At 38.1% G+C, this 27,231-nt stretch overlaps 1 protein-coding gene across 1 annotated transcript in view; it reads left to right on the top strand.

Annotated features, from left to right (window-relative positions):
• The window catches only part of htr7c (5-hydroxytryptamine (serotonin) receptor 7c), a 48,565-nt gene extending 24,192 nt beyond the window's left edge, over positions 1–24,373 (top strand). Inside the window, exon 2 of the mRNA XM_052109764.1 lies at positions 23,632–24,373. Coding sequence (XP_051965724.1) covers positions 23,632–24,373 — 742 coding nt within the window. The remainder of the gene's footprint in view (positions 1–23,631) is intronic.
• The last annotated feature ends 2,858 nt before the right edge of the window (positions 24,374–27,231 follow it).

The raw sequence follows: 27,231 nt of genomic DNA, 5'->3' as shown, positions 1-27,231 counted from the left end.
AGACACGGACACAGATGTTGATACTAATGTATTAAGTAACTGTTCCCTTGGGAAGTAACTATTAATTTCAGTAATCACTATCATTAAAATAACATTTATTTAATGATAATAGATACCATTAAAAAGCACTACTGTTATGTTTATATATTTTATAATTTTTTGCAGCAGTTCCAATGAAAAAGGTTGGCAAATGCAGCTATAAAAACAGTATTGGATGTTTGCAGTATGGTTTTTTGTAACGAATGATCTGTTTATTGAACTAGTATTTTAAAGCAGCAATATATAACATTGGCATCAAGCATTTCAAATGGGTACTGCAGTCCAAATTCAAAATATTAGAAAGTTGTCTTTCCCGCCCACTCCTCCCCAGACTATAAACTCACGCGCGTTGGCTCTGGGGACGGAGCTGAGGAAGGCCCAGGAGACGGAGCTGAGGAAGGCGGCGCCGTAGGAGGCCCTAGAGGCGAAGCCCTGGAAGGCTCCGGAGGTGGCGCCGTAGGAGGTGGCGCTGTAGGAGGCTCTAGAGGCGGAGGCCTGGAAGGCTCTGTAGACGGAGCCGAGGAAGGCTCAGGAGGCGGAGCCGTAGGAGGCTTGGGAGGTGGAGCCGAGGGAGGCTCGGGAGGCGGAGCCTTAGGAGGCTCTAGAGGCGAAGCCCTGGAAGGCTCTGGAGGCAGAGCAGAGGGAGGTGGCACCGTAGGAGGCTTTAAAGGCGGAGACCTGGAAGGCTCTGGAGTCTCTGGGGGCAGAGCCGTAGGAGGCTCTGGGGGCGGAGCCGTAGGAGGCTCGGGAGTCTCTGGGAGAGGAGCCGTAGGAGGCTCGAGAGGTGGGGCCGTAGGATGCTCGAGAGGCGGAGCCCTAGAAAGCTCTGGAGTCTCTGGGAGCAGAGCCGTAGGAGGCTCAGGAGGCGGACCCGTAGGAGGCTCGAGAGGCGGAGCCCTAGAAGACTCGGGTGACTTGAGGGGCGGAGCCCTGGGAGGCTCGAGAGGAGGAGCCCTGGGAGGCTCGAGAGACGGAGCTCTGGGAAGCTCAGAGCGGAGCTCTGGGATGCTCGGGAGGCCGAACCCTGGAAGACTCGAGAGACTTGGGAGGCACTGGCTCTTGGACGGTCCTGGCTACTGGCGTTGGCCCTGGGATGGTCACGGCTACTGGTGCTGGCTCTTGGATGGTCATGGCTACTGGCGCTGGCTCAGGGAAGGTCGAGGCTACAGGCGCTGGCTCAGGGAAGGTCGAGGCTACAGGCGCTGGCTCAGGGACGGTCGAGGCTACAGGCGCTGGCTCAGGGACGGTCGAGGCTACAGGCGCTGGCTCATGGACATCTGAGGCTACAGGCGCTGGCTCACGGACATCTGAGGCTACAGGCACTGGCTCATTGACGTTTGAGGCTATCGGCACTGGCTCACTGACGTCTGAGGCTACAGGCGTTGGCTCAGGGACGGTCGAGTGCTCAGGCTCGCTCACCGTGGCTGACGAGGACTCAGGTTCACTCACCGTGACATGCGTGGGCTCTGGCTCGCAGATCGGGGCAGGCGCGGGCCGGGAGGCGGAAGCTCGTCTTCTCCTCCTCCTCCGGGCAGACGAAGATGAGGCTGACAACGCTGGAATGCAGTTCGTGGTTGGCATGGCTTCAGGCTCGCTGGCCGTGGCTGGAGTGGGCTCAGGCTCGCTGACCGTGGCTGGAGTGGGCTCTGGCTCGCAGACCGGGGCAGGCGTGGGGAGCCCAGAGGCGGGAGCCGGGATCGAGAGAGGAGGTTCCCCGGCAGCAAATTCCTCCACGACGAGACCCACATATTCCTGCCAGGTGTAGTCTCCTATCTCCGGCAGATCAAAATATCGGTGTGCAGGTACGCCGATCCTGTAGATGGTCTTCAGGAGGTTATTATCCCACAAGGTGAGGCTGGCCAGGCGAGAGAAATAGTGGGAGAACTCACGGATGCTCAGGTCCATTCGCGTCAGCTCCTCGAAGAATGCCGCTGGATCCATTGTCTTGGTCGGTCCTTCTGTCACGATGTGGGAAAGCAGGGGAAGGCAGACAGAGGGTAAGATCCAAATGTGGCTTTATTAATGAACACAACGGTGAGGGTAAACAGACATGAACAAATGAAACAACCACGGTGGGTAAAACAAAACTAAAAGAGGGAGACATCAAAGGAACACGGAACGGATAAACATGGCTAGACGGGCAGCAGAGCGAACATCAGGACAACAGCATACACTCATGAACAAACAACGACCGACAGAGACTGAACAAACAGACAGGGTTTAAATACATGAACAGGGAGACGGGAACCAATGAACAAACAGAACTCAAACAAGATAACAAGGTGATAAACTAAAACCCAAAGACAACTAACGAGGGCAGGTGAAAACAATGAACAGAGCACACAAGGGCTGACAAGAAAACTATGGAAGTGCAAAAGGGACAAAAGTGAAAACTAAGGAATACAAAAGTGACAAAAGTGAAAAACAATGGGCAACAGTGAAACAAGACAAGGTAATAAAAGAAACTTCAAAGGACTACAAAAACCAAAACAGGAAACAGGAACTAAACTAAACTTCAACATAAAAGCACAAAACAAAAGACAACAGTGAACATGACAGTTTGAGACTGAACTGTTAAAGGGATAGTTCACCCAAAAATGAAAATGCTGTCCTCATTTACTCACCCTTATGTTGTTCCAAACCTGTATGAGTTTCTTTCTTCTGTTGAATACAAAATAAGATATTTTGAAGAATGTTGGTAACCAGACAGTTGACGGTAACCATTGATATCCATAGTATCTTTATTTTCCTACTATGGCAGTCAATGGCTGCCTTCAACTGTTTGATTACCAACATTCTTCAAAATATCTTCAACAGAAGAAACTCATACAGATTTGGAACAACTTGAGAGTGAGTAAATTATGACTAAATGTTCATTTTTGGGTAAACTATCCCTTGAACGTGTTTTTTTTTTTTTTTTTTTACTCCAAATGTTACACAGTAGCCCAGTAAGAGAATGAGATTGTATATATTAATAAATTTATATATTAATTAAATTTTCTACTGATATTTAATTTTACTAATAAAGTTATAAAAATCATTCCACTGAATTTTTTTTATGCTTTTTGGACATGCGCATATAATAAATAGGCCTGTTTTACAAAACTGAATTTTCCCATAAATGTGTCATACATCACTGAAAATGGGAGAATCTCAGCTTTAATGTGGTATATGGCACATAGTCAGGATAATTATGGTTCAAATGTGTTGCAGTTTTAAAAATAAGCTTGTTTTTAAATTGGAATTTCTCAACAACATGATTTTCTGATGCCGAAAGTTAGCTCAATTTTGACATAGCCTTACTCAAGTCAATATTAAATATGTCAAGGTTATATTTTCACAGAATGTTCTTTACATTATGCATGATGATGTTATGTAGAAACCAGTGAATCACAAAAAGACAGGATCACATATTATGATCATTTTATGCTTTAGTGCAGTTAATATATTACATATTGCTCCTCTAGCAACAGACGTTGGAGTAAAAATAAACAAAGATAGACTTTCTGGTGGGAAACATGTCTTAGTGTCTAAGATGAGGTTACCAGGGCAATAAGAGCAACTTTCTTTCTTTTATGTGACCATAAAGCAATGCATGAGTTTTCCATATGTGATATTCAAATAACATGCAAGTGCTTTCAACAAAACGGTGCTAAGATGTAAAATTGTATTACCTGTAGGTCATTTACTGTATGTAAAGGAGTAAAACATTATAATAACTACATGGTATAAAGTATGTAAAGCATTAGTTTATAGTCAATTGATCATTTATAAACTATTGTTCCTAAATTAATAAACTACATACAAATAGTGTGTTAATTGTTTATATTCACAAATGATGTATTGTTTAATGAGTTCATTTATAGATTGTTTGGTATTGTTATTTTGTAACATGAACAAGGCATGAATTCATAGTAAATAAAGAAATGATATATGTAATTCATTTGATTTAAATTTAAATGTAATTAATTTATTTGTTGATATTTTAGTAACACTTACTATTAAACAAATTGTTACTTAATATATAGGTCATAATAAAGCATTTACTAAATGCTACCAAAGCATTTTGCATGACCTAATCTAAAGTGAGAAGTGTATATGCCTAATTAATGGCGTAGTGGCTAAAGCACAGGGCTGTTAATCAGAAAGTCACTGGTTCGAACCCCACGGCCACCACAATTGTGTCCTTGAGCAAGGCACTTAACTCCAGGTTGTTCCGGGGGGATTGTCCCTGTCCCTGTCGCTTTGGATAAAAGCGTCTGCCAAATGCATAAAAAAATTAAAAAAAATAAATAAATCAATATCTGTGGAACCTCACTCGGGCCATTGCATTATTGCAAAATAATGCATACGACTCGTCTCTTTGCTGCAGAAATGACCACCTTGGCTTGTGCATTATTTATTATTATTCTATTTTATACATTGTATATTCTATATCAAGTATGATATGTGAGGAAATTATACAGTATCAAAAGCTATAAGAAATAATACATTTGAAATGTATATTTGGAAATAGATGATAAAAATATGTGTATAAAAATAATATAAAAACACTTAAATATATTAAACAAAATATTCAAATGAAAGCATATATATATATATATATATATATATATATATATATATATATATATATATATATATATATAAAATATAAATAATAATCTGTCCATACGCTGTAATTGTTTGCTGTCCTTTTCTGCATATTGCAGCGCCGTTTTGTGGTCTGTTCTGCATAACACGGCGGCTCATTCGGCCTGTTTCACTGCTGACCCACCGGCCCGCTCGGTTCTCCCGATGGCTAGACCAGATCGGCCCCAAAGTGCGTTGACCCACTGGGAAAATGCCCGGTATGCCAGATTACCAGTCCAGCCCTGCTTACCAACAATACTTCCATAATGCCTAAAAGAGGGAGTAAAATTTTGTTGAACGTGTAATTAAATTACAATAACAAATTGAAGAATAACTTTACAGTATATAATTGAATACATGAAATACCGAAAACATTTAATACAAGGTTAATAAAAACATGCGACTAATTGTATAAGGTGATCATGATGAGACTCCTAGTGTATTCCAACATTTTATTTCTCATTATTTATATCTCATCATAATTTTTTTTATACCTAGTCTTTCTGGCACAGCAGTATGATTAGCATTAAGTATGACAACTGTTGCTTGTGTGAATATTAGCGGCACTAAGGCAATTTGTTCAATTACTTTACTTAATTAATGATGAGCTATTTGTGTTTGTCGCTAATAAACTCAACCAAGCATGTGTCATCTGACATATTTACAGAGCAATTAGCCCCTAAATCTGCATTACACCATTAAGTGTTGTTTTTTTAAGAAGAAATCAGAGGCATTAAAAAAATAGGAAGCTGTTGCAATATACAGTCGCTGCAAACAGGACAGATTTTCGATCAGAGTCACAGTTTAAAATTGTGCTATTCTTCAAGACTGTTGTGCATCCAATCAAGTCACAAGTTCTCTTATCATTGCTGGTTTTATGATATTTCCTCCAATTAAAAGCAGTTTCACTCAACTCGCTCTCTTTAAAATGTCAGGCTTTGTGAACAGGGTCAATCTGTTTATGAGTTCAAACCCTGGTCATCACCACTAAAAGGTTTTAAAAGTCATTTTACACAGTTGTATGTCATATGACAGCATGACTTTTTTCTCAGTTGATGAATGTTCAAGAAGAAACACAGCGGCTGGTGCATCACGAGTGCTTCAGTCTTATCCAAAAATATCACAAAGTGCAGCTTTTAAGCCCAAGGTTATGTGTACTGTGGTGAGACACAAAAAAGGAGTTAATTAAAGGTGTGGGAAAGGAAAGTCAGAGCTGCAGAATTCCAGCTTTGGACACAAGAGCAAGAATTGAATCTGGCAATGTTTGCCAGCAGTGACTATTGTATGTGCACACTCGTATACAGCAACATGTAACGTTCCAAATGGAAAGAAAAATTATTTAAAGATTTTCTCTAAAACTTAGTTCAAACAGGAAGCAAAACTGTATTTACAAATAAACCATAAACAAATTTATATATAGTTTGAAATACAATTGAAATCTGAATTTTGTGTGTGTGTGTGATAAATGTGTGATATTATCTGTGAATATCATAACATTTTCAGGTATAGCCACCTGGAGAACTGGGACTTTTCCCGGTGGGCCGGTCCAATAGTGGTCCGAGTGGCAAAATGATCAAGGGCTGCCATTTACAGTAGCTACTTCTTTGAATGGAAAAGCTAAATACTCCAACAGTGTGACAAAATGCTGCTACCCGATTAAACCGCGCAGCGCATCCGCTGGCCGCAGCACGTGAGCAGAGCAGAACTGACATTGTAAACAGCAGTGATGAGGTAAACAGAAAAACATTATGTCATGCACAACAGTAATTACAATAATGTTCAATCCACACATCAACACCCTTATAGAAATTGACTTTGCAGTTACTGTAATTACACTAACTATAAAAATTATGGTGTATATATTTAGAATAAATGTTTTATTATTATATAATTAATTCTATTATAATAACAGTAACATTTAATAATTTTTTATGGAGGTCGTTGATATATATATATATATATATATATATATATATATATATATATATATATATATATATATTTTTTTTTTTTTTTACATGTGTTTAGGATATTACAAATTCCATAGTTTGTTTGTTTTTAGAAAGCATAATTATATCTAACCATAATGAAAAGCATGGTTTTACCTGCAATTACCATAATCTTACTAATACTGAATCAATTCAGAATACTATGCAAGAACTATGGTAAATATTCATAAGGGCAACTTCAAAGGATAATTTAACAAAATTTTTAGAGCCTGGACACCCATGTATTAAGGACAAAACATAGTTTTTCTCCTCTGTAAATACACTCATTGAGCACTGTATTAGGAACACCTGTACATCTACGTATCTATGCAATTATCTGATCAACTAATCATGTGGCAGTAGTGCAATGCATAAAATCAGTTAGTGTTCAGATCAACCATCAGAATGGTGAAAAATTTGATCTCAGTGATTTGGAGCCGTGGCATGATTGCTTTTGAGTATTTCTGTAACTGCGGATCTCCTGGGATTTTCACATACAACGGTCTCTAGAGTTTACACAGAATGGTGCCAAAAACAAAAAACATTTAGTGAGCTGCAGTTCTTTGGACGGAAATGCCTTGTTGATGAGAGAGGTCAATGGAGATTGGCCAGACAGGTTTGAGCTGACAGAAATGCTACGGTAGCTCAGATAACCACTCTGTACAATTGTAGTGAGCAGGATAGCATCTCAGAATGCCCGACATGACGAACCTTGAGGCAATAGGACTACAAAAGCAGAAGATCATATTTGGAATATCTGACTCAAATCTGACTCAAATCTTTTTTGTTTTTGTAGTTTTTGTCTCAGTCTGAATCATATTTCAGTATTTATTTATTTTTTTCATCATTTGCGACACCATGTGTATGTAGCATCATGCAAAGTTTACAATATTTTCATTGAATATTGCAATGGAGAGCCAATTCATTGGAGAGGAAATCAAAACGTTTGCTTGTTTCCTGTTTCTCAGATCTCTTCAGAAAAATACCCTAGTAACCTCAATGTCTCCTATAGTTTTAGAAGAGATCTCAGCAATCACAAACTGTGGTCAGATTTGCAGAGATACCATAGACAGAAATTAGAGTTTTCAAAATGAATTCAAACAATTCTCATTCAATTCTCCCAAGATCAAATAATCTGAGCTATTCTGAAGTATACACATCACTTTATCTCTTATATATTCTTTATACTCTTGCTTTTTGCCAACAATTGTCTAAATGTTATTTCTCCAAAGAAATTTTAGGGAAAACATCTACTAAAAAAGTTCATACTTAAATTAAACAACTGACGCTTTAAGACTTGTGAGCTATGAAAGTGAGCAATAAAAAAATTGGCACTTCTGTTCTTTCACGTTTGTTAATAAAGCTCAAATGTTAGCAGCAACACCACTGTCAAGAAATCTGTTGCAGCAGTTTCATTTTTGCAGGGCATTAGACTGGTCTTATACAATGTCAATAGGTTAAATTAACAATACTATTTTGATTTTAAGAGATGGAGGGATGACATGAATGGATAAATGCAGAAAGATGTCACACCACTAAAGCTTTGCATGATATTGTACATGTTAATAAAGGTTAAAGGTCAGACATACTGTATTTGATCTTAAACCCACCTCCTGTTCATTTGCTTCCTTTTAAACTTAAATAATAACCCAAGTACAAAAGTATAAAAAAAAACCATATAAAAACAACAACATCTGCTTTCATAATACATAAATAATAACTAAATTGCTCACATGGAAATTCTTGGAAGGACTTTGCTTGTATTCGGATAAAACAATGTACGGCTTAGTTATCATCTGAAAATAGCCCCCTGGTTTTTTCCCAGACCTAAAAAATGACTAGCTGTAGCTCTGACAGAAGCTGCACATATTACTAATGCTTCTTGGTTTTGGATTTATATTATTGAAAAATACAGAGACAGAAGGGGAATAATACAGAAACAGAGATAAACAAAGGAGAATACAAATGGCAATACAAATATATTAGTTAGGTTGTACAGCAAGTTATGCTGATAGCAAGTCCACACAGAGGGAGTGAGAGAAAGAGAGAGAACAGAGCAGTCTCTTCAGGCAAAAGTAATTCTGGTAACTTTGATCCTTTTATCCTATCCAGCAACCATCACAACATTGCTGTGGTGCCGGATTCACATTAGTTTGGTTTGGATCCAGACAGATTCAGGAAGACTTGCAGACTTGAGTGAAATTTAAGATTACATTTATTTGATGAATATAAAACAGAAAAGTAATGTCTCTCTTTGGCGTCTGAAGAAGTTTTACTCTGAACCGTCATATCCTGCCGGAGATAGGAGGCAGGGGCGAGGAGCCTAACCCAGTGCAGGACGGGACTCAACTGGTGGTGGTGGGGTGGTGGAGGTTGCCGTGTTAGCATGCTGAAACAGCAGTGTGATAGATTGTGAGCAGACTTATAAAGCAATGGCTTACATGTGATTGGCTAGGAATTACCTAGCTAATACTGCGATGATGTACAGCTGCTAGTCTTCCCGCTAGAACTATGCTGCGCTTACATATCATCACATGTTTTAGCCATTTCTTACAGCAATTTTAAAAACCATTTTAATGGCCGCAGTCGGCCTTTATCCCTCTCGGAGGCTTGATTAGCCTGATAAGTGACCGGGTGTGTATGATCACGACCCGGCCCCGCTCTCCGCCCTGCCACAATTCGCATTTGCTGCTACTGAGGTTAAGGTATGGGTAGCTCTAGGAGTTGGAGTAGGGGTTAGGGTTTAGGGTAAGAGTTAGGTTTAGGGTTAGGGATAAGATTAACAGTGCTAAAGATGTAATTAAATGCAGGTACTTTAAATGTAAGTACAATGCAAGAACTCATTTGTACATAATAAGTTCATTGTATCAAATACTTAAGTACATAGCACATAGTAGTTCAAGACACCTATTATAAAGTGGATCACAATCCCTTGAATTATTGCGAATGGCATAATAATAATATATTTTTTTAAATGATGGAAATGATAAAACTTTGGATTTCAAATAGTTGATTATATGTACAGAAAGGATGTTTGATGAAAGGCATGTACAGTATCTCCAAAAAATACATTTTTCAAAAGCATGGAAAAACAGTTTTTCTCATAAACAATCTTAAAAAATGAATTTAAAATAACATAGTTATATCACCTTTAGCACCATAAATATCATTTTATCATTACACATCTGTTAGTGAACTGTTCAATATTTTAATTGGATTTTTGTTAGCGAACATGGACATGCAAGGTTTTCATTTCATGGGTTCCAATGGCACATGTTCAATCACAGACTTGAGTCTAAATGTTTGTGTTCCCAGAACTCAGTTGGTAAGGTTATTGATTGCTAGAGAATTTATTTTTTGGATATAATCTAAGATTTAAATTACTATTTTAGATCTAAATCAGTTTTATGACTAGGTTTTTTGTGATTTCCGGGTCAGAATTAGCTTTCACTCTCGGTTTCGCGAAGATGGAAATCTGGCAACCCTAAATGGCTGGTATAGTCTACTTTTTAAAGTCACCTGACATTGTGTGCATGAATGGCTTTGGTTGTCAGGGAAATCATAAAGCCGGCGTGATGTAGGCAATCTTTTTACTACACTTTAAACTAAAAAAACTATTTATTTACACAAATCTATGCTTTTGGACATCTTTCATAGTTGTACATATTTTAAGACTGTTTTCAAAGAACAAGAGGAGATACAGTACTTTACCTTGATATCTATAGGTGGTGCTATAGATAAGCAGACCAAATCTAGCTTTAATTGACGATGCTCTTCAAAACAAAAGGGCAGAACATATGTGGTTTTGATGGAAAATTCTCAAGGCCAATGGAGATACTTGTTAAACAGAGAGACTTATTAAAGATGTTTTCATTGGTCATTTCGATGCACGACAGTAGGAAGACAAAAGTCTGCACATTCCATCTATGGTAAAAAGTGAATATTGCCAAAAGTGGAGAAATGTGTTTTCATCGGACAGCAACGATATATTTTAAGTTTTTGCAAATTTTCAGACACATACAATATATAAGTACTTTGATAGTGTGGGGAGATTTCATCATTCACTGTTCATTATGAGAGTGGGTGGACACTGCAGAGTTGTGACTCACTGATTGGTGGATATTTCCCTTCAAGATCATGCGTAGTATAGTTCTTCACCAGGAATTTCGCTATTAAACATGCCTGTATATTTTTTTATTTGTATATATGCTAAAAGTCCTATTGTTCTACTTTTAGAAATGCACTAGCTTTTAGATGGCCTTGAAGCTAACTGACATGGACTAAAAATGACAAAACATTAATTTCCATATCAAAACTCCAATTTAGATTTTCTTTCAGTTACTTTTTTCAGAATTACATGGCATGTTCGAATAACACAAAATATGATAGTAGCTTTAACAACAATATGCAGATATGAACTCCTAACACCTCTCAGGCTGCTCCTAACACCTATAATCCTGTCAGACATTTAAAGGGCACCTTTCTCCAATGTGCAGATATTTTAAGTTATAGCACTGTATGAATTTAATAAGTCAGCATGACTGCTATGTACTTTATACTTTAATAGTTCCATAGCACAGTAAGCACAGTTACATTATAGATACATTTACAGTCAAAAACGAGGAAAAGTAATCAACATAATCTGCCAAATGCATAAATGTAAGTACCATAAAAGTGGTCTACTGTGTATGACAGGAGATTGATAGAGGGTGAGAGAGAATGTCAGAGATGATCAGCAGAGTGGTTAAAGTCTTAGGCAGAAATGGAGTGAGAGAGATGGCGGAGATATTAATGGGTCGATAGAAAGAGATTGTGTAAAGAGGAGAGCTTGAGATTGAAGAGGAGAAAAGGGGAGCGGTAGCTGCTCTAAATGCCTCCACTTTCTATCGTTATTTGGCTCTGTTATGTCACTCTTAATCAGTTTATAGGGAGGTAAACCTGTTTGCACTAAACTACTCTCTTCCTCATGCTAGCCTGGACTTTACCCTTTAACTATCCAAGGAAGACAATAAACCATGGAAGTGACAATATATGTAAAAAAAATATACAAATCATGCTCTAAAAATACACGTCAACATAATTGGGTGAATCTCACAATATCAGTCCTTCCGTCCGTCTGTCTATGTATCTGTCTACATTTTGGTGTAAAATGTAACCAGAACGTGAAATGAAGGAGACATTGTTTGTTTGCATTGTATAAAAGCAGTACTTGACTTTCAGTTTTTTAAATACTGTTTCTCATCCCAGACACACAAAGATGAATGGTGCTTTTAAAGGACCCAAACAGGCTACGGAAAACGTTAAAATATAGATCACTGTGCTTCTGCAACCTTGCGGAAGTAAAGCATCCTTTCCATTAACTCTGCCATTCTATACTTTCAAGACCAAAGAATTGACCCACAAGGCAAACAGAATCAAGAGAGGAAGAAAGAGAGTGGGGGAATCCCACACCAGGAATTTTCTAGAAGGCCATGAAAGTAGTTCACTCTCATTGGACATTCATCATCAACATCAAAATCTGAAATATCACGTCTACTGTAGCTATTTTTAGTGTACTTCCGCTCTTTTGGTTTCCTACAGTTGCTGTATCAAACTGCTATTTAGGAGCTTTCGAAAAGTCACTGCATGGATACAATTTAAAACACTCTAGAAGAAAAAGTGCAAAGTACAGATGAATTTTTCCAAAACATTTAAGGAAATTACATACTATTATGTATGGAAAGGCATTTAGTTGTATTAAGTTGCTTTTTGGAGTTTTTGACAAAATTGTCCAGTTAACTTAATATATTAAGTTGTGATTTCATAAACTTGTACTTAAGTTGAATTATCAAGTGTATTTTTCATCTCAACTCACTTAACAAAGCTGTCTGAAAGATTTGCCAGCTCCCAGCATACTTTGCCGCATGAATAGGTAATGAGGTTAGGATTGTAGACTTACAGGTGAAACTCGAAAAATTAGAATATCGAGCAAAAGTTCATTAATTTCAGTAATTCAACTTAAAAGGTGAAACTAATATATTATATAGACTCGTTACAAGCAAAGTAAGATATTTCAAGCCTTTATTTGATATAATTTTGATGATTATGGCTTACAGCTTATGAAAACCCCAAATTCAGAATCTCAGAAAATTAGAATATTGTGAAAAGGTTCAGTATTGTAGGCTCAAAGTGTCACACTCTAATCAGCTAAACACCTACAAAGGGTTCCTGAGCCTTTAAATGGTCTCTCGGTCTGGTTCAGTTGAATTCACAATCATGGGGAAGACTGCTGACCTGACAGTTGTGCAGAAAACCATCATTGACACCCTCCACAAGGAGGGAAAGCCTCAAAAGGTAATTGCAAAAGAAGTTGGATGTTCTCAAAGTGCTGTATCAAAGCACATTAATAGAAAGTTAAGTGGAAGGGAAAAGTGTGGAAGAAAAAGGTGCACAAGCAGCAGGGATGACCGTAGCCTGGAGAGGATTGTCAGGAAAAGGCCATTCAAATGTGTGGGGAGCTTCACAAGGAGTGGACTGAGGCTGGTGTTACTGCATCAAGAGCCACCACACACAGACGGGTCCTGGACATGGGCTTCAAATGTCAAACGCCTTACCTGGGCTAAAGAAAAAAGAACTGGTCTGTTGCTCAGTGGTCCAAAGTCCTCTTTTCTGATGAGAGCAAATTTTGCATCTCATTTGGAAACCAAGGTCCCACAGTCTGGAGGAAGAATGGAGAGGCACACAATCCAAGATGCTTGAAGTCCAGTGTGAAGTTTCCACAGTCTGTGTTGGTTTGGGGAGCCATGTCATCGGCTGGTGTTGGTCCACTGTGCTTTATTAAGTCCAGAGTCAACGCAGCCGCCTACCGGACATTTTAGAGCACTTCATGCTTCCTTCAGCAGACAAGCTTTATGGAGATGCTGACTTCATTTTCCAGCAGGACTTGGCACCTGCCCACACTGCCAAAAGTACCAAAACCTGGTTCAATGGCCGTGGTATTACTGTGCTTGATTGGCCAGCAAACTCGCCTGACCTGAACCCCATAGAGAATCTATGGGGCATTGCCAAGAGAAAGATGAGAGACATGAGACCAAACAATGCAGAAGAGCTGAAGGCCGCTATTGAAGCATCTTGGTCTTCCATAACACCTCAGCAGTGCCACAGGCTGATAGCATCCATGCCACGCCGCATTGAGGCAGTAATTAATGCAAAAGGGGCCCAAACCAAGTACTGAGTATATATGCATGATTATACTTTTCAGAGGGCTGACATTTCTGTATTTAAAATCCTTTTTTTTGATTGATTTCATGTAATATTCTAATTTTCTGAGATTCTGAATTTGGGGTTTTCATAAGCTGTAAGCCATAATCATCAAAATGATATCAAATAAAGGCTTGAAATATCTTACTTTGCTTGTAATGAGTCTATATAATATATTAGTTTCACCTTTTAAGTTGAATTACTGAAATTAATGAACTTTTGCACGATATTCTAATTAATTAATAGTTTAATAGATTAATAGTTGTGTGGTGATGTTAAGAGCAAATTTTTTTCTTAATGATGTTTGCTGAGTATCACCATTACTGAGGTTTGTATTTCAAGTTTGACATCTATGTACCTCCAAGTCATACTTGTATGTTTGATAAATAGATTCCTGTTCTGGTTCTGGTAGAGTGAATCCTGGTCTGTTTGCCACTACTTGCTGACTATTTTATTATATTTTTGTTGGTTCATTGTTGATTTTATTATTATGAAAAGGTTAAAATACTGCAGTCTTCTAACAATTTAATACACTGCTACACTCAGTGGTGACTTGGATTAGAATTGTGTGGACGCCATCTCTTGTGTCATTCCGGTGTCGGCTGATGAAGAATATGCTCTGTCTTCTATTATCCATATTGGCCAGAGTTTTGTTGTTATTCCTCGCCAGCTCCAACAGAGTGCATCCTATTTACGGGCTTATGCTGTTACTCCGACATGGTTCTACACCATCTACCCTCAGATCTATGGCATTTGAAATCTTCAGTCTGTCTGTCAACGGAAGTTTGCAACCATTGTGCCGCTCTGGGGATTGCACGTCCTCGGCATGTGCATCGAGGATCTGGCTCCTTGGACAACAACCATATTCAGACTGTTTGTTTTTCGCGCCGCCACCTCCTGATGTGTGCAAAAAAGGATAAAAAAACTATTTATCCCAACATTTTCTGTTTCTTGAGACATGAATCTTTTTCCACAAATAAAACGGATGTCTCGGCTATTAAGATGGCTCTTACAAATGCTCGATCAATATCCAAAAGTCCTTCATTTTAAATGAGTTTATCACTTTGCGATCACTGGACTTTCTATTTATTACAGAGACCTGGTTAAACCCTGGCGAACTAATGGCTCTTGGAGATTTAACACCGCCAGGCTGTGACTTTTTAAATTCTCCACAGACTTCAGGGTGAAGAGGAGGTGGAGTAGCTACTATTTTTAGAGACTCTTTTAAATGTAGGACACTACCTGTGGACACATACTCCAGCTTCGAGATTCAGTTATTGAAGGTTGATGGCTCAAGTCCCGTTTTCTGTGCACTTCTGTACAGACCACCCAAATACAACAAGGACTTTATTCAACAATTTTCAGACTTAATCTCTGGATTAATGTCTTGTGGTGACATAATTTTCTGATTCTTGGGGAGTTTAACATACATATATGCTGTCCATCAAAGCCCATGGTAAACACATGTCTCAGTCTCATTGAATCATTACATTTTGTACAACAAATGACTAGTCCGACCCACATTAAGGGTCATACATTAGATCTGGTATTATCTCATGGCATTACTGTGTCTAATGTTGAGGTTGTGGTCACTGGTGTTTCTGACCATTATTCTATAGTGTTTGATATTGTCTATCACTAGTGGATGCTTTTAATAAATCCTGCACTTTCACCCTTGATAATGTCGCTCCGCTCAAGTTAAAGAAAGTTAAGTGTGTCTCTCAGCCATGGTTAAATTATGTCACCCGATTTCTTAGACAGGATTGTAGGAAAGCAGAGTGAAAGTGGAAAGTAGAAAAACTGCAAGTTTCATTTGACACTTTAAGGGAGTGCTTAATGTGTTATCAAAGTGCAGTAAAGGAAGCGAAAGTTAAATTTTCCTCTAATATAATTCTGAAAATGCAAATCAAAAGTTCTGTTTAAGACAGTTGATTCTGTTTTAAATTTGTCAAGGATTGTTTTTCAGAATGCCACACAAGATACCTTTGAGGATTGTTTACAATTCTTTATTCGCAAAGTGGAGCAGATTAAAGGTGCAATTATGCCTTCACATGTTCATCAGCCACTAATTTTTAGGCTGGATGTTTTGTCTCCATGTCTTTTTAAATATGTTTTTACAACAATTGGTTCCAGAGTGACAGCAAATATAAACAGTTCATTAGCAAGTGGTTTTGTTCCAAGCTGTCTTAAACATGTTATTGTACATCATCGTTATAAAAACCTTCTTTATATCTAGCAGTTCACAATAATTATAAACCAATCTCAAAACTGCCTTTCATTTCCAAGATTTTAGAGAGAGTTGTCTACACACAGCTCTACTCCTACCTAAATAAGTTCAACATCGTAAATTAATTTAAATCAGGCTTCAGATCTCTACACAGTATCAAATCTGCACTGTTGAAGGTAACTAATGATATTTTCCTTTCCTTGGATTCAGGCTCACATGTGGTTTTAGTTTTGTTGGATCTCAGTGCCGTGTTTGACTCTATTTGATCATGATATTCTTTTAGATCGTCTGTGTATGTGTATGGTTGGCATTCAGGGCACGGCCCTGCAGTGGTTTGCCTCTATTTTGAAAGGAAGAACATTTTCTATTAACTTAGAAAGATTCTCCTCTACATCTGCTCCTCTATTATGCGGGGTCCCTCAATGGTCGATTCTAGGACCCTTACAATTCTCCGTGTACATGCGCCCACTGGCCCAAATTCAGAGATGGCATGTCTTATCATTGCTATGCTGACGACATTCAATTTTGGACCAAAAAATCATCAATAGAGAATGCCCTAAATTGCTTCCCTGATATTAAGTGCTGGCTGGCAGACAATTTCTTACAGTTAAATGAGAGCAAAACTGAAGTCCTGATTCTCAGCCCCTCTAAGTCCTTTTACCTGGACTGGTCGACCAGCTAGGTCCACAAGATCATGCAAGATCATGCAAGAAGCCTTGGAGTGATCTTGGACTCATCGCGACTTTTAAACTGATAGATCAGTGCTGTTGTTAAGAGCAGCTTTTTCCATCTGAGATCAATTGCAAAAGTAAAACACTTTCTATCTAAATCATATCTAGAAATTGTGATTCACTCGCTAATATCGTCAAGGTTAGATTACTGGAACTCATTGTATACTGGACTGCCTCAAACTGCTTTGTCCCGTTTACAGTTGGTCCAGAATGCAGCCCCTAGGCTCCTTACAGGGTCTAGAAAGTTTACTACAGTATTGGCATCCCTACACTGACTCCCCATAAAATAGAGGCTAGATTTTAAAATTCTGCTCTATGTATATAAAGCTTTGTCTGGTCTTTTTAATCTGCTTTAAAAACACATTTTTACTCATTTACTTTTGAATAAATTTTAATTATGGATATAGATTTTAGGCTCAGGTATTTATTAGTATTTATATAAGGGTATATTATGCATATTATGTTGTGACTGAGATGTGTATTGTAAAGCACTTTGGGTCAACTCCTGTTGTTATAAATGTGCTCTATAAATAAATGTTGAGTTGAGAGTTGTGTAGCCTGAGTGCATCCAAATTAATGAAATATTCTGGATTCAATACAAGTTAAGATCAATCAACAGAATTTGTGACATAATGTTGATTACAACAAAAATGTATATTGCATCATCCCTCATTTTCTTACAAAAAAAAACGATGTTACATTAAGTTACTTACAATGGAAGTGAATTGGGCCAGTTTTGTGGAGGGTTTAAAGGCAGAAACGTGAAGCTTATAATTTTATAAAAGCACTTACATTAATTCTTCTGTTAAAAAAAAATTATTATTATTTGAGCTGTAAAGTTGATTAAATTATAATTTTTAGAGTAATTTTAGGGTATTATTGTTTGTTGACAACAAATCATTATGGCAACAAAGTTGTAAAATTGGCTGTAATTTTACACAGAATAGGTAAGTGATTTTATCATACTAAAATCATGTTAACACACATATTTTTTATGTCTTGTGGCTAAACTTTTGAAAAAGTGAATATATAAACGGTGAAAAATGAGCCGCCATTCACTTCCATTGCAGTGCCTCACTGTAACCCAGATTATTGTTTTTTTTTTAAGAAAAGGAGGAGCAAGTCAGAATTAATTTGTGGTAATCAATATTATGCCACAAATGCTGTCGATTGAGCTAAACTTGTGTTGAACCCAGTGTGGCAGGGCAGAGGGCGGGGCCGGGTCGTGATCCTACACACCCGGTTCCGTATTAGGCTAATTATGCCTCCGTGAGGAATAAAGGTCGACTGCAGGGGATCGTGCAGGAGAGAGAGATCGTGAACGGACATGTCCATCATGTGTGTGTTTATGTGGTCTTTTAAGTTTAGCATTAAAACTATTATTTATATCGTAAAGCCGGTTCTTGCCTCCTCCTTTTCATTGCTCCCTTTACACATGACAGACATGTCCGTTAACCCGGTCTGGTAGGATTTATCATCCTCGTGCCAGGTCGTGCTTCCCAAGAGACTTACCATTAACTGCATCGTGGTGCGCCACTATAGTGGCCATGTACACCTCCAAGGTGGAGGGGACAGCCGCTCCTCCAGCCTCTCCTGCAAGAAGGGAGCGTGGAGGGAGCCCTAGCCTGAGTGATCGTGCCTACCACCACGGGCGGTAAGTGCACCGCAACCACCTTATCCACCTGGGGAATCTCCGAAGACCCCTTGGCAGCCTAAATGTCAAGGGTAGTGAGAGCGGAGGAGCCCATGAAACAGGTCCGGGCAGTGAAATGTACCTGCCACGATCTCATGAGCTTATCAAGCACCTCCGGGAAGAAAGGAACCTGGGCAGCCCGGGCAAGCATGGCCGCCAGCTATGCTTCAGCCTGCGACCGGGTGACCGCACCTGAGGGTGGGAGCCCAGCCGAGTCCTCGGCATCAGACTGGATGAGCCCGCTCTCCGATGCTGCAATCGAGAGCTCATCCTCAACTCGCCCTGAGATGAGCGGTCTCATCGCAGAACTTGACTAGGGCACATGAGCGTACTGGGGATTGGGAGGTCCGTGGGGGTTTCCTGGTGGAAAAGCTCCCATTGAGGTCCCCATATCGCCCCAGTGCTAACTGCCGCAGCCTGTAGGTAGAAGGAACAAGGCGGGGAGCTGCTGGAGTGGCTTTCCCTCTGATGAAAGGAAGTAGCGACAGCAACATTGCCATGGTCATGTTCTCGCAATGAGGACATGACCCATCCATGATAGATGTCTCTGCATGGGCAGCGCCCAAGCACGTGAGACAGTGATAGTGGCCATCAGAAGCGGAGCGGTAGCGACCGCAACCACGAATAATACCCAAACGGAAATGCATCTTTAAAAATAAATTTTTTACAGCATAGATAACACCAAGAACATGCCACAAACTTTATTTAATGAAATTTTTGAAGTCTAGATAAAATTGAATTGGACCCTATTTTCATTCTTAATACTCTACAAGTTTCTTATCGATTCATCAGTGCATGTTATTCCAAGAAAGAAAACATGTCTCTTTAATCTATCAAAATGTAATAACTTTCTCCACCTCTGAAACAATTTACTTTTTCTTCTGACATCACCAATTGTTCTTTTTTTTTCAACCCGACCTGTCATGAATCCACTACTGGCATTCAGTTCTGGCTCCATTCTTGTAAATAACGCCCACTTTTCACATTCCAATAAATAGAGTGCAGCAGTCTGGTTCCATAAGTAAAAATCCCATTAATTTCTTCCATAGACTTATTGATTTTCAACTCTAACTTATAAACCTTCAAAGATAGACCTACCATGAGATTGATCAGCGATGGTATGTGCTTCAACTAAATTCTGCATTATTTCAACTTTCAAGTCTTTAAAGGGTTAGTTCACCCAAAAAATTTTATTCTCTCATCATTTATTCACTCTCATGCCATCCCAGATGTGTATGACTTTCTTTCTTTTGCTGAACCCAAATAAAGATTTTCAGAAGACTATCTCAGCTCAGTAGGTCCATACAATGCAAGTGAATAGTGATTAGCCCTTCATGGACAGGCATCGGAGAAAGAATGGAAGTAAACAATTAAATATTGATCTGTTTCTCACCCAAAGAGATCGTATTTATTTAGAAGACATTCCTTTAACCACTGGAGTCATATGGGTAAAACAAACCAAACAAACATGCGCATGTATGTGATTTCCCAATTTTGAGTCCACTTTTTGCATTTTTCTATTTGAATCCTTTTTTTTTCTCATTACATATAATATTATCGGCATATAGTTTGGGTAAAAAATTTGTGCAAAACCCAATGATTATGGTATTATTATGATCCTGCATGTGAATTTTCTCAGAGCATCTTGTGAAAGTGCTTTTTACATTTTGTCACACATTTTTCAATATTACACAGAGGGGTAATCACTAGCATGCAAGCCGACAGCGAGAGAAGAAAAATAGCAGGCTATTTTATTTATATGACACATTTTGCACCTTCATTCCAGTCTACGTCTTGATGTAATCCATCCTCATGATCACGCAGCATGTTTTCATCAGCTGAATGGGAGACTAAGCATTGTTTAAGAGTGAGGAGACTCACACTGAATATGCATGCCATTCGCCCATCACAAGCCGATAAAATATTTAGCCCTTTTTGGTGAATCGCACCTGTAAAATCCTAAAAGTATATTTCCAGGTTTAATGTATTTTTTTGATTAGACTCTAACTAAAATAGCTAATTTTTTAACCCCATGATGTGGGTTTATGTTTTCTCCTTTAATGGTTTCATGTAATTTTGAATGTGACCATGGTTTAAGGAGGGTGTACCTGTATGCTGGGTTGGAAATCTCAAGGATTAATAGTGGTGTTTTTGTTATTACATCACGTGTTGTTCAAATTAAACACGGAATGTAGTCTGTCATCCGCACAGCCAGACTGAATCAAAGCGTGCATGTTTACTTGCATGATTAACTGAAAGTGAAGCACCGCCGGCTCGTGATGCACGAATAGCTTGCACGTGCTGCACACCCAGTTGGGTAGCCTATACTGCAGTCTCGTCACATTATAACTTTTTGTTTAGTCTCCCATTCAGCTCATGAAAACATGCTGCATGATCATGAGGAAGGATTACATCAAGATGTAGATTGGAATGCAGGTGCAGAATTTATATATATGAAATAGTCTATTCTCTTATGCCTCTTATGGTCCAGCACAGAAAGCTTCACCAATCAGAGAACCATGGCCAACAAAGCCCGTGAAATAAGCCTTGAATCAACTGCCCACTCCTATGAGGCACTCTGAAAGACGTGCCTGCACTCTCAAACTATTGTATATTGGAATATTTTGCAATAAACAGAAACTATATTGTTTTTATTCTTACATAAAACAATTGATTTTAGGTCATTGATTACATTTCCATAACTTTATATTTGATCACATCATTCACAATGCTTCATGGGACTGTTGTCTGTGCCCTCATGAAATACGGGAAGTACACAGACTTCTCAATTAATATCCTGCTTCACTTAGAAATATGGCACATAAAGGTAGTAAAATGGGTTATGAATGCTTCATGTTGAAGTTTAAGTATCGTGTCCCCTAAATAAAAAAATAAAAAACAGTCACCCATAAGATATTTTTTCATTTAAAAGTGGATAATTGTAAATGTTGTTCATGTGAAGGATTACATCGGAAGGTCAGACTGGATTTTCCAAATGACCTATAATTATGATTAAAGTTATTCTAGCCTTGCAAACTCTCATGGCCTTAGTGTTTTTACAGCAGTAATGGTTTCATTATTTACATGACCCCAGACATCCACAGTGCCCATAGAGTCATAAACCAATGGCTGTTTGACTGCTAAGCCTCTTAGAGGGAAGCTGGAATCATTTACTCTATGGAGATGATGCATTCTTAGCCGGAGCTGGTGCCATAGAGATTCAAATTTGGAGGATTGAGCTTTCACTGCATATAGGGGATATAGAGGAATTTTATATCAGTTTTGCTCATGAGCTTAATCTGCATCCTATTTACTGTCAATCTAATGTCTTGATTTTACTGCCGTGGTGGAGAGAGATGGTAAGTTGTTGCGTCTACGATAACAACAGTTGGGCAAAATGTCATGCTGATCTTTTATGACCTTTAACGGTAACTCAAAACTAATAGGACACTGAGTCAGTTAAATCTGTGTTTAGGTCTGGCTGCCTAGAACTCACAAACACACACAAAAACAACAGCAAAAGGAGACCATGTAGCAAATGAAAATGTTAATGTGCTTTTGCTAAATATATTACATAAATCAGAATCTGTGTATGGTTTACACACACACACAAAAAGAAAGAAAAGAAACTGAAGCAAAGAATTGTTCACACTAAGCCTAGAATTATCATTAAAAAGCATTTCTTGAATTATTGGCATGATGAATATTTAGTTAAAAATCACATTTAGTTCCTCCATCTGTGTCTTTTTCTCATTCAGTATCATAGCTCACTGGTCTTAAACTAACTCCATTGTAATCTCAAATGGTTTTTTACAGGTTTTGTTTTGCTTTGAAATTTCAGTACAGCCCCAGCAAGAGAAAAAAATAGTACAGAGATTACATTTAGATCTTTATGGAAAGCACGTTCTTGCAATAAGTGTCTCCTGGGACCCGGGGTCAGAGGATGATGGCACTGAGAGGCCTTCATCAAACCTTCAAGGGCTGTCTACTCTTTAAATGCGATTCTAATATTCTGTTAAGCCACAATGGATGCCGTGGCAGCATCAAGGTCAAATTCCTTAGCAGCACAAGTTGTGATATTATAATTTATATTTTTCCATGTGTTTTTCTCTATTTCTGCACTACCGCTCATCAGCTCAACTCAAGTTGGTGCTGATTGGTTTAGACAAGTACTGTTGAGGCAAATGCAATTTGCACTGCTGCGCTCTTGCAACGCTGTAGTATGCCCCTGATGTGAACTTAATTTCTTTAAAATGTTGAATGTCTTGTTTCATTCATTTGCCTCTCAATCATCTTGTAAAGTACCACTCATTGTATTATTAAGCAGAATTCTAGAAAACAAGTGCCGGAGGTGAGTTAACAAAGCTGTTGTTATGAGTATTATGGGTTTGATAAATTAGTAAAGAAGCTAGATTTGCGATTTACATAACAGCAAGTATTATGGCAATAGTCATTACTGTCAATTAGTAGTCATGGTTTTTATTGATTGGTTGATTTTTTTTTTTTACTTTGTTTGTTTTACAAATTGTTTTAATTTTTGCATCAAATTCAATAATGGCTGCATTGTAGGGTTGGCACGATATAAAAATTTCAGTAGTCGCTGACAAATACATTTCTTCAATTCTTGAAACCAATTTTAATACCACAACAAATAATAATATTAACTAATATGTTAAGTTAACAATGGTTCATGTTCTCAAGTAATTAAAATATTAAAGACAAAAGTAAACAGGCAGAAATAACATATGAATAAAGAAACATATTACAAGCAATAGAAAAAATAAAACAATAAAACAAAACGTAGATATATTGATTAATTGAAAATTTTATTTTTAACAGCAGTATCAAATATTCAAGCAAACATTTGTTTGTAGATTGTAGAAGTATGACCAGTATAGGATGACAATCAAAGGATCAGGATATAGGTCAAAATTCAATCACTTCAAATCAAACTTGTGTAATTTTGGGCCTCTGTTTTCCTTCTGAAACATAGTAATGATTTAGTTTATTTATAACTGAAATTAGATTTTTTTTTAAGAACACATCTGATGTCTAATCTAACTGTCTGATTGATTTTTGCAGGTACCTCGGCATCACCCGCCCTTTGACCTACCCTGCACGTCAAAACGGCCAACTGATGGCGAAGATGATCTTTGGTGTGTGGCTTGTGTCTGCCTCTATCACACTGCCACCATTTTGCGGATGGGCTAAGAACGTCAACACCGCTGGCGTTTGTCTGATCAGCCAGGACTTTAGTTACACCATCTATTCCACTGCGGTGGCCTTCTACATCCCCATGATCGTCATGCTCTTCATGTACTACAAGATCTTCAAAGCCGCCAGGAAGAGTGGCGCCAAACATCGCTTTACCGATCACTCTCGCCGTGATCGTCTGGAAACAGTGGCCAGTGAGGCTTTGAGGATGCAAGGCCTGAAACCCCAACCAGCCGTAGCTGAGGAGTGCGTGGCTCTTTCTCGTCTGCTTAGCCGCGAACGCCAGAATATCTCCATCTTTAAGCGAGAACAAAAGGCAGCTACGACATTGGGGGTGATAGTTGGAGTATTCACCATTTGTTGGTTACCATTTTTCATTCTCTCTACAGCCAGACCTTTCATATGTGGGGTCAAGTGTAGCTGCATACCAATTTGGTTGGAGAGGACACTGCTGTGGTTTGGCTATGCAAACTCGCTCATGAATCCATTCATTTATGCTTTCTTCAACCGTGACCTGCGTTCAACATACAGGGACTTGCTTCGTTGCCGGTACCGAAACATAAATCGAAGACTGTCAGCTGTAGGTGTTCATGAGGCATTGAAGGTTTAAAGTAAAAATAGTTTAATGTTCCTAACAAAGGATGTGGATTGGCCTAAATGCGATTGCAACCAAGACTTAAAGGCCAGTATAATGGAGAGCAATGTGCAACACTGTATGTACACTTGTTGGCTTTTAAAGGACAGTATGGACACTAGGTTGCAAAAGACAAGACCAGAGCTTCATACTTCTTCAAAACACTGATATTTCATCAAGACACTTTTGGTCAGTAGTTGTTCAGCCATTTGTTTTTTTATAATAAGGAATATTCTGGGTAAAACAGATTTACAGGATCTGTGCCGGAAAATAATAACTGCTTCTGGGTTTCCATCCAAGCATTTTCTTGTGAATTGTGAATTTGCTCTTAAGAAAACCTGAATGGAGACTCTTTATGTGTGCATAAACTCTCAAAATTGTCTTGAGCCAAAAACTCTCCAAAGTTTTGCAAAAGTCGAAATGTACAATAAGGTGATGGATACAGTTTAAATGCAAAACACATGATTGTGCACATGATTTGGTTGTGCAATAACTTGATATGACTGGCCATTCCAAAAGTCTGACCTTGGCACACAATTCTTCGAAAATAGACCTTGACATTCGAAAATGTTTAACCCACAGCTGGTCTTAAAAGTGGGTCCTCACAATCCACCAGAACAGTTTTGAGCATGGGCGCTCCCAGGTTTATGGAGGCTGGCAGGGTATGGGCATAGTATACATTTCAGACTTCATTATATGAGATATTACTCTCATTTGACAAAGCGGGCTCTGTCAAGGTGGAGTGCACAGTGTAGTGAATGAAAACGTGCAATGATTTATTCAGATTTTCTTTGGTAAAATAATTGCTTAAAAATTAGAAACATTTGGATAGAAATCCAGCTAGTTACTGTATGCTTTTACAATGGAAGTCTATGGGGCAAACATACAACTTATTGTACGTATTTTGTTTTCTTTTTGTTTTTCATTTTTTAGAAAAAGAAGGACAAATCGAACTATTTTCTATGGTTATCGATAGAACGTCACAGATGCTGTCCATAGAGCTTATTATTTAAACCAGAATATTCCTTTAAGGCTGGTTTCCCTAAAGATTACCCCTACTAAAATCCAAAGTGAAGCAATTTGGAATTGTATATGTTTAATTTTTAATGAACAAATACCCTTCTGTGAAACATATTTAAGGAATCAAAATTGGTGAAAATTGCACAGTCACTCAGTTTGTGGGAAAATGTCCTTAAAGGAATATTCCAGATTCAATACAAGTTTAGATCAATCAACCACATTTGTGCCATAATGTTGATTACCACAAAAATTAATTAGACTCATCCATCCTTTTGTTTTAAAAAAGCAAAAATCGGGGTTACAGCAAGTCACTTACAATGGAAGTGAATGGGGACAATGTTTGTAGGGTTTACAGGCAGAAATGTGAAGCACATAATTTTATAAAAGCACATACATTCATTATTCTGTTAAAACATATGCATAATTTGAGCTGTAAAGTTTTTTAAAACCCCGTTTTTGTAGTCATTTTAGGGTTTACAGCATTACGTAGTCATGGCAACAAAGTTGTAAAATTGTTTAGTAAGCGATTTTAACACATTAAAATCAAGTTAACAAGCTTTTTGCTTATGTATTGTGGCTATAATTTTGAAACAGTGAGTATTTTCATTGTAAGTGCCTCACTGGAACCCAGATTTATTAAAAAAATTTAAAGAAAAGGAGACATGAGTAAAAAATTCATTTTTGTGGTAATCAACATTATGGCTCAAATTCTGTTGATTGAACTTAACTTGAACCCAGAAAATTCCTTTAAGAATTATTCAATTAATGGGTGATTCTCAAAAAAAAACCTTCCAAGAAAATGTTCTTATCGCATATAATCCCAAATAATGTAAAATTAAATTTAATGTATGAAATTATAACTTCCATAATGAAAATTAAGCCAACATTTAGGACCATTTATTTTTTCATTGTGACATTATTTTAAGGACATTTAAGCACATTTTACCCCTCATTACCGTAACACTTCAGGACAGTGTACTTTTACTATTTCCATTGTTTTAAATGTTGATACTCATTACTGTTAAAGTATTTTTTGTACTGTATTACAGTAAAAAAAAAGATGCTGTTGTACAATGATTTTTGAAATCAATGAAAATAAAAGGCAGTACCAAGGGAGTACTTCTACAATCTAAATATTTTACATTTTTAATTTTACATGTTACGGTATGAGAATTGAGCTGTTAAATGGGAATAACTGTCATGAAATTAATGTCAAAATGTACAAAAATCTCAGTGGCCCTAAATAAGCTTAATTTTCATTTTGCTAAACATAATTTGATTTTAGAGGACCAGGTCACTCAGGTTTTGTGAGAAATATCCTAATGCATCATCAAGATTTGAGCGAAACATCTCATGCTATGCTATTTCGATTTGCTCTCTCTATGCTATATTATCTATAAATTCAAAGTAATCATCTTATTTTTGCTGTCATAGAGGGCTGAGGTGTGATTATGTCAATGCTCTCAAATATCTTGGCCACCACTTCCACAATGATGTTAATTTTCTCACCATAGGTTGCACAGCATGGAAGAAAAGTGCAACTCTTCACACTTCTGAAATCCTGCCTCCTTCACATTTGTCGTTGGACAATGCTAATGTCATATTCTAAAACTTTTGAGTTCACATGAATGTCACAATGTTAATGTGCTATTTTCCCTTCACCTGTGAGTGTTCTGAAGAAGTTTTCAGACACCTTAAAGCAGATGTTCTGTACATATCTGAGTCTCCAGAGGAGAAACAAAAGGGCTTGTGGGTAGTTGTCACTGCGATGCTTGATTGATATTGGAAATCCATCAGTGTGTGTGTGTGTGTGT

Source organism: Xyrauchen texanus, chromosome 3 (assembly GCF_025860055.1).
Source record: "Xyrauchen texanus isolate HMW12.3.18 chromosome 3, RBS_HiC_50CHRs, whole genome shotgun sequence".
NCBI classification, from domain to species: Eukaryota; Metazoa; Chordata; class Actinopteri; order Cypriniformes; family Catostomidae; genus Xyrauchen; species Xyrauchen texanus.
This window is presented reverse-complemented; position numbering and strand designations above follow the sequence as displayed.